The sequence below is a fragment of the Felis catus genome, chromosome B3 (assembly GCF_018350175.1).
Source record: "Felis catus isolate Fca126 chromosome B3, F.catus_Fca126_mat1.0, whole genome shotgun sequence".
In the NCBI taxonomy this organism is placed as follows: Eukaryota; Metazoa; Chordata; class Mammalia; order Carnivora; family Felidae; genus Felis; species Felis catus.
The window spans coordinates 60212501-60224686 of record NC_058373.1 but is presented as its reverse complement, the minus strand read 5'-3'; the positions used below and the strand labels follow the sequence as shown (position 1 = coordinate 60224686).

At 34.3% G+C, this 12186-nt stretch overlaps 1 protein-coding gene across 2 annotated transcripts in view; it reads right to left on the bottom strand.

Moving 5' to 3' along the window:
• UBR1 (ubiquitin protein ligase E3 component n-recognin 1) overlaps positions 1-12186 on the bottom strand; it is a 138863-nt gene that overhangs the window by 38500 nt on the left and 88177 nt on the right. For both annotated transcript variants that reach the window (XM_045059456.1, XR_006599290.1), the window contains exons 27-32: positions 11621-11730; positions 8994-9080; positions 7868-8049; positions 3524-3729; positions 2023-2116; positions 656-805 (exon numbers count right to left, since the gene is read on the bottom strand). In XM_045059456.1, the coding sequence (XP_044915391.1) occupies positions 656-805; positions 2023-2116; positions 3524-3729; positions 7868-8049; positions 8994-9080; positions 11621-11730 (829 nt within the window). The remainder of the gene's footprint in view (positions 1-655; positions 806-2022; positions 2117-3523; positions 3730-7867; positions 8050-8993; positions 9081-11620; positions 11731-12186) is intronic.

Below are 12186 nucleotides of genomic sequence, written 5' to 3'. Positions count from 1 at the left end.
AATGAACAACAATGAAGAATACGGTTATTAGGTACAACAGTGACAACACAGAAATATACAATTATATGCTATAGCAATCATAAAAAATGAATAAATTTGCCACAGATGGTCAGAATAGAAAAGTTTAAAAACTTGGTCTAAAAATTTAAAAATTATTCAAAGATACGATTAATCTACTGTTTTTCTTTACTTTTATTGTTAACATTTTGTCCACATCTTTACAACTATGGCGATTGGCTCTTCAGGGAAAAAAAAAACCAGAATTAGAAATAATAATACACAGACATTTAGAGAAACCAAATTTCAAACATTAATTCTAATGGTGTAAAAAGTACTATTTGAAAGGATAAATCTTCTCAGCATCTTTTCCCTCTTTGTGAATGCTAAGGTAGAGATTCATGTTCTACTGTTTTCATGGCTGTTAGAAGATACACACACAACATACAGATTTGAGTTAATGAACATTCCAGTTATTTTAGAAACCAAAAATTGGAGCTTTTCATCATATTTTAAAGACAGAATACAACTTATGGAAAGAGAAAGTATTAATTACTTCAAACAACAAAAGAAACTAGCGATCTAATCAAAACAGGCACAAATGAAAGGATTAAATATAGCTTTTAAAAATTCAACCCAAACATGAATTAAAACATACCTGTTTATCCTTTGAGGTTGCAAAGGAATAATGGGGATCACAGTATTGCACAGAGACTTGCAAAGTGGGCAAAGATATTCTCCACTCTCTAAGTCAAAAAGGTCAACATGAATGCGCTGCTGAGAGCTCAGTTGTACAGCTTCAAAATACCTGCAAAATTTTAAGACATGGGTCCCTTCAGAATGATACATGTATCTTCACTCTAATCCAAGACAAAAGTCTGGAATTTTTGCTTTAATAAATGTCTTTAGAATCTACATGCCCAAATACCGAAGTTGCAATTATATAAGAAATTGGATGCCCATTCTTTTGGGGGCAAACAAGACACATCAGGGCAGAAACAAACTTAAAATAATTTTACTGAATCATAACTTGGCTCCTAACTCAGCAGCATGGAGATAAAATGCAGACACTACTTCCTTCAGTTTCCAATGGCCAGCTGATGTTGTAAAGGCTATTCAGGAAGATTATGTACTCTAACCCAATGCCAAAAGAATGAATCCTATACGAAAGATTTCCCAGGAATTATATTTCTGAATTTTTCTCTTCCAAAGGTGGAACTAGAATTTCCTGTCTTATTCTATCTCAAAGGTACTTTTTACTCTACATTATCAGGGAAATGAGATTTTTTTTTTTAATGTTTATTTATTCCTGAGAGAGACAGAGCATGAGTGGGGGAGAGGGAGAGAGAGGGAGACACAGAATCTGAAGCAGGCTCCAGGCTCTGAGCTGTCAGCACAGGGCCAGATGCAGGGCTCGAACCCACAAACCGTGAGATCATGACCTGAGCTAAGTCGGACACTTAACTGACTGAGCCACCCAGGCACCCCAAGAGAAATGAGATTTTTTAAGAAAGATTATAGCTTTCTTTTACACAAATACTGATCAAAAGCAACCAACTAGCTCGTGGAAAGGAAGTACAAAGGAGTAGTGAAAATTTTAAGTTGATAGTTTATTACATCCATTTCTTTTTTTTTTTTTAACGTTTATTATTAAGAGACAGAGAGACAGTGCATGAGCATGGGAGGGGCAGAGAGAGAGGAGGAAACACTGAATCCGAAGCAGGCTCCAGGCTCTGAGCTGTCAGCACAGAGCCTGACACGGGGCTCGAACTCACAAATGTTGAGATTATGACCTGAGCTGAAGTCGGCCGCTTAACTGACTAAGCCACCCAGGCGCCCCTATTACATCCATTTCTGAAGGTGATAAGATAATGAATATCATGCAAACAAAATTAGTAATTAAAACTGCTTCAATTATTCAGATAAGGAAGGAAAGAAGACATGAGAAAACATGCCTTTTTGTGGCCTTTAATGAACTTCAGTATTCCTAGTTTCTTTCAAGAACATGTCAGAAGGACAACTTACTTCTGCCAGCACACCGCATGCATCACATGACCACAGCTTCCTGTGTAAGTTCCATATGCCAAGTCTGGATCCATGAAGAGCGGGTCCAGGGTTTCTGGTACAGGAAGACAAAAATAGGAGGCATGTATTCATTTCCCCCCATGGTTATAAAATGGGGGAAAAAAAAGAGATTATCAAGGTCTAAAATTCTAATCATGAACCTTCTTAGGAATGTCCAAGTAAAGTGTCACAGTATCATGGTAACAGGATATATATTCTTAGTAGTAAGCAAAAGGAGAAAAATATAAAGCTAGACTTCCAGGTAGGATTTAAAATTAGTGTGAATTAATGACAACTTCTATTTTTGATTTATATTTTTTATTCTGAACATTAGGTTTAAGTTGCCTTATCTTGGTTGTTGAAGTGATTTTTCTATGATTCAAGCACAATTTGCTCTTCTAATTTTAAGAGTAATTTGAATTACTTTCTAAGGTACACTTAGGGCATTATAATATGGATAAAAGCAAAGACATAGTGGTTAAAAATCTGGTTTCATTACATATAACTTGTGGCCTTGGGTAAGTTATTTAACTTCTCCGTGCCTCAGTTCCTTCATCTGTAAATGGAGCCAATATAGGTACCAAACTCATTGGGTTGCTGTGCGGATTAAGCCAGTAAATACACATAAAGCACTTAATCAGTGCCTGGCATACAGTAAGTATTCAGTTAATGTTAGCCTTTTTTATCATCATCATTATTATTATCCCAAGGGTATTTTATAAAGCAGTAACTCTGATGTGACATAAAAAAAAATACATTATTTAATTAGTATTCCTGCCAAGAAAATACTTAACATGAACCTAATTTTGAGGCAATAGACAGATCCACAATGTAAGACATGTACAAAACAACTGGTCTACATTCTTCTAAGAAGTTATTACCATGGAAAAAAAAAACAAGCGACTATTCTAGATTAATATAGATTTAAAAGGACATAATAAAAGCAAGGCACGAAATATGTCTAGACCCTAAATGAGAAAAAAAAAAAGTCTAGCTAAAAACGTCTAGTTGAGGACAGTTTGGGAAAATCCAAATATGGATTCTATATTAGGTAATATTCCTGAATTACTATTCATTTTCTTGAATGTTATAATGGTATGATAGACATATAATAGACTATCCTTAGTTTCAGAACACGCATGTGTAAATATTTAGGGATGAAATGTATATGCCTGCATCCTACTTTCAAAAGGTTCAGCATAGAAAAATGGGGGTAGATAGGCAGATAGAGACAGAGACTGAGCAATGTGGCCAAGTGTAACAAAAATTAAAATTAAAAAATAAAACAAAGGAGCCAACATAGTATGTAAATATCTAGAGACCATTTTACATATGGGTAAAATATGATCTGACTAAATAAGGCTAAATATAGTCTCACTCCTAAACTTCTTCCAATATTTTTTTCTCATTATATAAGTATGAAAAGAAATGCTCAAAAGGATATTTATTAAACAATACATACCCCCTGAGAGTTCTATGGGTTTTCCCCTGTGCTGGGTTAAGGCGGTGGATTTCTGGACACAGGCCGATAATACCATGGCATTATTTTCTATTTTCACCTCTTGTTCTTCTTGGCAGAGGATGCATGTCAGCACCTCCTTTTCAGTAACAGTTGGACCCCGTTTAGGACCCAAAGCAATTCTAGAGTAGTCACTGACTGCTGGGGCACTACCAAGAGAAACGACCAGAAATGAGGACACATGTTTTGGTCACTTGTCTTTATATTTTGGTAGATTTTAAGTAACTGTAGTGCAAGAACTTTAAGAACAAAAATAGTAAAATAAAAATGATATTCAGCAATATTAGCTTAAAATCTTCCCCCTTGATTTTTCTGGCTCATATCAGTTAATTTGCTTATTCAAAAATACATTTTGTGTTGCTAAGTGCAAAAAAAGCAGATCACAAAGTAGAGTGTATATTAGAATTATACTTAATTTTCATACCAGGAAGCAGGGTTATCTGTTTTTTTTTTTCTGATTAGAAAAGTAATACATGCTTAAGAAAATTTGGAAAATCTATAAAAGTATAAAGAAGAAAATAAAAAGCATTATACACTCACAAACTAGAGATAACCATTTGTATATTCCCGTCCAGTCCACTTTGTTTATACCATTCTTTTTACACAATTAAGATCACATATACAGATTTGCACCTGCTTTATTCACTTATATCTTATTTGTTTTCTTGTGTCATTAAAGTTTATTCAGAAACATTGTTTTTAAATGGCTACACAATACTCTTTCTATACGTGCCTGTAAGAGTTTTATCCTTTCCCTCTTCTTAGGCATTTAAGTTCTATTCTATTTTGATAGACTTTAAAATAAAAACTTACATCTTAATGATTTAGCAATTCTTACATGTACTCAATATGTATAATAATAATATAATAATAGCAAATATTTGTAAAGCACTGATTGTGATGTGAGGCACTGTTTCAAATACTTTACATTAATTCATTTAATCTTTCCAACAAATCTTATGAGGTAGGTACTAAGATTACCCTCCATTGTTAAGATGAAGACACTGAGGCCTAGAGACAGTAAGAGACTTACCTAATGACTCATCACTACATAGTAGCAGAGCCTGGATCTAACCCATGTGATCTGACTTCACAGGCCATGCTCTGAACTGCTTTGCAATACTGCCTCTTTACCTGTGCAAGAAGGTCCCTGAATTGCCACAGATCATTCAACAAACTGGAAATAACTTAAATGTTCATCATCACTGTAAGTGAAATTACACCATACAGAATACTAAGCAATATTAAAAGGTGCAGTTTGAATGCTAGATGGGGTACCACCTCATAGGAGGCATTCAGCAATAGGTAAGGTTTACCTTTTGGTACCATAAGGACTACAGGACGCTACTGGAATTTAGTGAATGAGGAGCCAGAGACGTGGACTGTCCTGCAATTCATGGAGCACAAAAAAGAACTGCTGCCCAAATACCAAGACTGGGAAACACTGAGCTCGTTTGGTACGTAAGAACATACAGCATAGATTTCCAAGTGAATATGACAAGTTGCAGAAGGACACATAATACCATTGATGCAAATAAAACAAAAGACTGAATGATACTATGTAATTTCTATAGTTACATATATTTACAGGTAATAGCATAGTAGAAATTCTGACAGGAGATACATAAAATTTATAACCAGAATATCTTCTGAGGAAGGGCAGAAAGGAGTCCCAGATTTAGGCCAGTGCTCAAACAGAAGTAGCTTTATCTCTGACATTTGATTTTTAAAAGGAAAATGTGTCAGTATAACGGTGTAATTAAAATGTTTTCGGGGGCATCTGGGTGACTCAGTCAGTTAAGCGTTTGACTTCAGCTCAGGTCAGGATCTCACCGTTTGTGAGTTCGAGCCCTATATTGGGCTCTCTGGGGTAAGTGTGGAGCTCACTTTGGATCCTATGTTCCCCTCTCTCTCTGCCCCTCCCTCACTAGTTCATTCTCTCTCTCTGTCTCTCTCTCTCTCAAACATTTTAAAGAATTTAGTGAACAATCATATGAAAAGATGCTCAACCTAGTACTAACTAGTAATAGGGAAATTCAGCCTGGCAGAGATTTATAATGTTGACTATCAAATATTTTCAAGTACTGGGGCGCCTGGGTGGCGCAGTCGGTTAAGCGTCCGACTTCAGCCAGGTCACGATCTTGCAGTCCGTGAGTTCGAGCCCCGCGTCAGGCTCTGGGCTGATGGCTCGGAGCCTGGAGCCTGTTTCTGATTCTGTGTCTCCCTCTCTCTCTGCCCCTCCCCCGTTCATGCTCTGTCTCTGTCCCAAAAATAAATAAACGTTGAAAAAAAAAAATTAAAAAAAAAAAATTTTTCAAGTACTGATGATAATAATAAGCATTGACGAAAATGAAGAAAATAGGAACTCTCAAACATTGTTGGGAGTAGGAATTGGTAAAACTACACTGGAGTTTTATTGTGATAGTATCTATTAAAATTTAAAATAATGATGACCCAGTACTTTCACATATTAGATTCTACTCTTGAGAAGTACTTATACAATTGTACAAGGGAGCAAATATACAAAAATATTCTGACACATTTTTTATATTAAGGGAAAATTAGAAAATAAGGGAAAACCAACTTAAATGCCCAAAATCTAACAAACAAAATAGTGCATATTCACACATAAAGAATCATGTAGAATCTAACAGACCTATATGGAATGACATGAAGAGATTTATAAAACACTGAGTAAAAAACCAAGCTGCAGAACCAAAGGTATGGTAAAATAAACTATTAAAAAACACAAACCAATACTCATTTATGCATATATGTTAATAAATGCATAGAAGAGGCCTAGAACAATAGTTATTTATTAACAATGGTTATCTGTGCAGAAAGATCAGGAATGCAGAGGATGGTCTAAGGGATCTAACTGTGTTATTTGAATTGTTTTCAACTAGAACACAATAATTTATGTGTGCAATCAGTCAGTCAATAAAAATAAATAAAAAGCATTGAGGCCATTAATTAACTCTGAGCACATTTTGGCTTCTATCCTCTTGTTTGGCTAAACATACAGTAGTCTCTTTTTCATAAAGAGCATGTTGCTAATATAAAGTATCTCCAGGGTTGGAACTTCTGTGAATTGTTTCTGTGAATTGTTTGTTCTGTGAAAAGTTTTATATTAATTTCTAGTTCTATTACTATTGTCAGCTAAGGATAGCTTACCTTCATATATATATGTGTATATATGTATATTTATGTGTGTATATATGTGTATATATGTGTGTATATACATATATATATATATATATATACACACATTTTTTTTTTATCTTTAAAATATATAGTCTTTATTCTTTGTGGTCCTTGTTAACATACCCTGCTTCAAGATGACAGATAAATTATGTCTGTTTCTAATGTTATTGCAAAAGCACAATTTTTTAAAACTATTCAAAACACACATTATTTAAAGAGCAGTGAAAGCTTATTTTTAAAAATAAGCATAGGATGGGAGAGAGGGGAAAATGGGTGATGGGCATTGAGGAGGGCACTTGTTGGGATGAGCACTGGGTGTTGTGCATGAGTGATGAATCATGGGCATCTACCCCCAAAACCAAGAGCACACTGTATACACCGTATGTTAGCAAACTTGACGATAAATTATATTAAAAAAAAAAAAAAAAAAGCATAGGAGGTATTTACATTTTAAATTGGAGTGCTTTTAAAAGTATCCTCATTTTCCCTCCTTTTCACACTGTAACCATATAAGAGCTCACAAAGTGTGGCTCTCAGAAGGTTAACTGATTTCCCCAAGAGCACACCACAGTAGGACTCAGAAAATCAGATTTATTGATTCCCATTGTAATGTGTTGTCCATGGCTACAATTACAGGCACTGTCTTCTTTCTCTTCAAGAAAAAAAGAAAAACAAATATAAACTACCTTTTTCAGGTGAAAGATTTTTTTTCAACCCGTAGTAACTACACTCATTTTTACCAGAAATTATAAAAACGGTGGAATATATGAATTGATGTATAAATGTGTACCTAAAGGGGCCCCCATTTATACAAGATAACAGAAGCTGATTTCGATTTTTACCAATTCCATTTTCCTTTCTGTACATAAAGGCTTTTAACAAACTATTGCGCACTTGAACTGTTCATCAACATAAACATACATTCAATAATACCTTAGAGTTCTCACTGTGCTTTTGCTAATTTAAACACAGTATAATTTCTCTTACTACAAAATATATTTTGGAAAGATTTTATTTAAAGTGAATATGTCATTTTCCCTCAAAAAAACTGAGTTGCTAATTTTTAGTTTTGCTAGGTTTTACCTCTCTTCCTCCATAATGGAGTCTTCTTTCCCAGACATTTCTGAGGTGCTGTCATACATCAGCTTGTGAGTTTCAATAAAGTTTTTCTGTAAGGCAGACATCTGAGCCATGATCTTCTGGCGGTGCAGTCTAGCAGCTTCAGCTTTTCTTTTCCGTTCTGCTTTTTCCTTATCATGAATAATCTGGGTATTAAAAAGCCACAAAAATTAGGTAGGATCCATTGTTAACATTGACATACACTATTCAGTCAAGCAAAACTTCCCAGAGTAAGAGTCTGATAAAACTTGATTTCCCCTTAAGCCTAGATTCAATCTGATGTCTCAGAACTAGCATATAGGCTCCATCCTATCATACAACTAATTGCTCTTTTGGTTATTTCAATAATTTAATCTAAAAGCCCCAAGTACTTTAAATATCTAATAAATGGTCTTTTATACTCAATGCAGGTAGATTAAGAAAATTAAATGAAACAAAATTTTTAAATCATATGTTAATTGTTTAATCACTGACATTTAATCAATTTTGACCAACCTGGCACTATCTAACAGTTACTACTAGATGCATTGCTAAAACTGAGAACATTAACAATATTACTGACATGTATGGTGTCTTTTTATTGTTTATTCTAACTTAAGTCCAGTGTTATTCTTTTAGGAGGAATACTTAAAAACTATAATTAAAAAATCATAAGTAATAAATAGTATTCTAATAATTTTAAGATTAGAATCATCATAACCTGAATATTACTACATTTCATTGAATCTAAGATGTACCATTTTCTTATGTTCCACTAAGAATGCTGACTAAATTATAAGAAGTCATTGATTATAGGATATATCCCAATTTCAGATATTAAAATATTTTAAAAATTAATAAAATATGGTATTTCCGACAGAGCTCCACGTACATCAATTTCCTCTGATTCTGTAAAATACATGTATTATACTGGACAACTATGTGTCAAGCAGCACTAATCCCTGTGGTACAGAAACACAATGAACAAAAGAAGATGGGACATCTCACAAACTTTACAACAAACAGCTTCCTTCTAATAAAAAAGCAGCAACTACCTTAAACCGGTAAAGTTCAAAGACCAAGAACATCACCATTAATATAATGTTATTACCTCATCATTCTTAATAGATTCTGATCCTGATGTAGTTGCTACAATTAAACAAGATTTTTCTCTTAATCGCTTCACTGTGTCAAACATCTATGAAAAACAGATGAAATGTCAAAAAAAAAAGATTTGGTTAGACTGATACGAAACAGAAAAATTCACTAATTTGATTTTGTCATCACATCACCAAATGTCTCTGACTTAAACTTTACACACACACACACAGTCACGCATATAAATAGTTATATAAGTAGTTTTAAGTATATAAAAAGTGACTCCTGACTGTGACAAACACCTGCCCTAGTTGATTAGCAATACAGCTAAGCAGGAGGCTGCAGGCAACAAAATTAGCTAATTCCATCTGTAGGTATTAGCATTTCTCTGCTTTTGCTAGGGAAAAAAATTTTTTTTAGATTATAAATTACTTATTTTAATGCGAAGGCATATAAAGATAAGAATACAAAATGGAAAATGAAACCCTCTCCCTGATCAAGTCCCTCTCCCCAAAATCAACTAAATTAAAGATTATTAGTATTTGTTTCCATGAAAAAATTATCAGAATACATATTTCTTTATATTTACACATATTCTCATCAAAAGCAATCCTACATTGTTTCCGATCTTCCATTTTCACTTAATCATTTATCTGTGAAGATGTTTCCATAATAGCTTGCATAGATCAGTCTCATTGTTTTTAACAAAAAACAGTGTTTCAGCAATAGGATGGTACATCCATCCACAAAATGTTTATATTTGAAGGAGTCTCAGTCTCATGTGTAAATACCTCCCACTAGGAACTTACAACACAACTTTATATTGAACATTTGAGGAAAATTCCTAATGATTTTAACAGTGGACACTTGTACTTCTGTATATTTTGACAATAAACTTTGGTATTCTAAAAGAAAATCAATTTTCAGGAATAGATCTCTAATATAGAACACTGTGTCTGCAAGACATACATGTTGAAATAAATGACAGTTCAATTTATTTTCTTAATAAAAGTTGAAAACTTATCTACTTTGTTTTGTTTTTGTATTTTAAAGTAATTATATTGGCAAATTTAACACAAATACTAAATTTCTTTGTGAATTCTGCTTCAAGAGAAACCTTAATAATAACATTACCTTATAGCCACAAATCTAATTATATCAAATATGTTTAATGACTTACTCTAAGGAATAAAAAAAGCCAACTTCTTGAAGTACAAATCAGTACAAAGATCTCCAATTGATATGAATATGGAAATTAATCAATCCATATTCTAGTTATCAAAACAATATCTAGCTGATAACATCAGAATCTTTTAATAAGTCCAGTGAGGTGAAGCTCCATAACCTTGGCTTCATGCTTCCATGTGGAGGATTCCCATTAAAGTAATATTTCCAGCTTCTCTCCCTACCCCTTCCTTACTCACTCCTCCCCAAAGGCACTGCCATCCACCCAACAGTTCAAGCTCCAAATGCAGGAGTCATTTTTGACTCCTTGATCTCCCTCATCCACCATATCTATCAGCAAGTTCTACAGATTCTACTACCAAATTACACCTGAATCAGTCCAGCTTCTCGCCATCTGCATCCGAGCCCTGGTCATGCTTATCTCTCACCAGGATTTCTGCAACAGTTTTCTAATAGTTTCCCTGCTTTTACTCTTATACCCTATAATCCACTTACCCCACAGCAGCCAGAGTGATCTTACAAAAGTACAGACAATACTATGTCACTTAAAATCCTTCAGTGGTTTCCCACTGTTCTCAAAAATAAAATCCACCTTTTTACCTTCACCTGGAAAGTTCTATATGATCTGGCGCCTGGCTGTCCCTCTGACCTTGTTGCCTACCTTTTTCTCCTTTTCTCATTGTGCTTCAGTCACACTGGCCTTCTTTCTGGCCTCCTTAGAGCTTTTGCAGTGTTGTTCCCTCTGTGTGGAATACTCTTCCAGATTTTTCTAAGACTGGCTCCATGTCATTCAGTTTCAATGTCACCTCCTAAGAAAGGCCTTTCTGGTTACCCATCTGAAGTTACCCTCTATTCATCTACTGAATTATCCTTTTCTTTCTTTCTTTTTTTTTTTTGAATTATCCTTTTCTTGTTTATTGCCTGTACCTGAACTAGTATATGCTCCACAACAGCAAGCACCTTATCTATCTTGTTCAGTGTCTAGAAATGACCATGGCACATAAAAGGCAATCAATAGATACCGACTAAATAATGATACAAATGAATAAATTTTAATTTATTAAAAAAAAATCCTTTCAGGGGCGCCTGGGTGGCTCAGTCGGTTGAGCGTCCGACTTCGGCTCAGGTCATGATCTCACAGTCTGTGAGTTCGAGCCCCACATCGGGCTCTGTGCTGATGGCTCAGAGCCTGGAGCCTGCTTCCGATTCTGTGTCTCCCTCTCTCTCTGCCCCTTCTCTGCTCATGCTCTGTCTCTCTCTGTCTCAAAAATAAATAAAAACATTAAGAAAAAAAAATTAAAAAAAAAATCCTTTCACTAAAATAGGAAAACATGTGAGTGACCACGAAATCAATAGTAAATGACTTTACAGTTAGAGAACAGTAGTTTAACATTACAGGCAAACAGAGGATTCTTAAATATATAAACCAAGATATGATTAGTTTATCAGGTTCACCTGGAGTATCCATGTTATCATGTCTTTCTGGCCTTCTAACTGGGGAATTCCTTTGAGTTTTTCCAAAAGCATCTGTATATTCTGAGCATTCATGGCTGAACTTCCCAATCCTTTTTTAAAACACAAAAGTTACAAATCAAAAATATGTATCTTCATAATTATGTATAAATTATAATTTATAGTTAATGTTATTCACATTGATAGCCAAAGTTCACAATCACTTCCTTAAATACATTAATTTTTCAATGGAAGAATCTGCAAGACATGAAGTACTCAGTACTAAATTAAACTTGAAAAACTTGAATTACTTTAAAATTCTTAATACATTTTCCACTGGGGCTAAGTGAAAGCTACTTTTAATGATCTGTGTCTCACCTTTCCTCCACTTGGTTCATTGCCTAATAAAAGTAGTTAATTAGAACCAAACCTCCCCAAAATATGAACGTGGGGGCTGTTTATGCCCATAAACTGAATATGTTTATGATGTCTTCAGGGATCGAAAAAACTCAGTTTATAAATAGAAAAGGAGAAGCTTTTCTCCTTTTGGTCTCCTAATCAATGTCCCT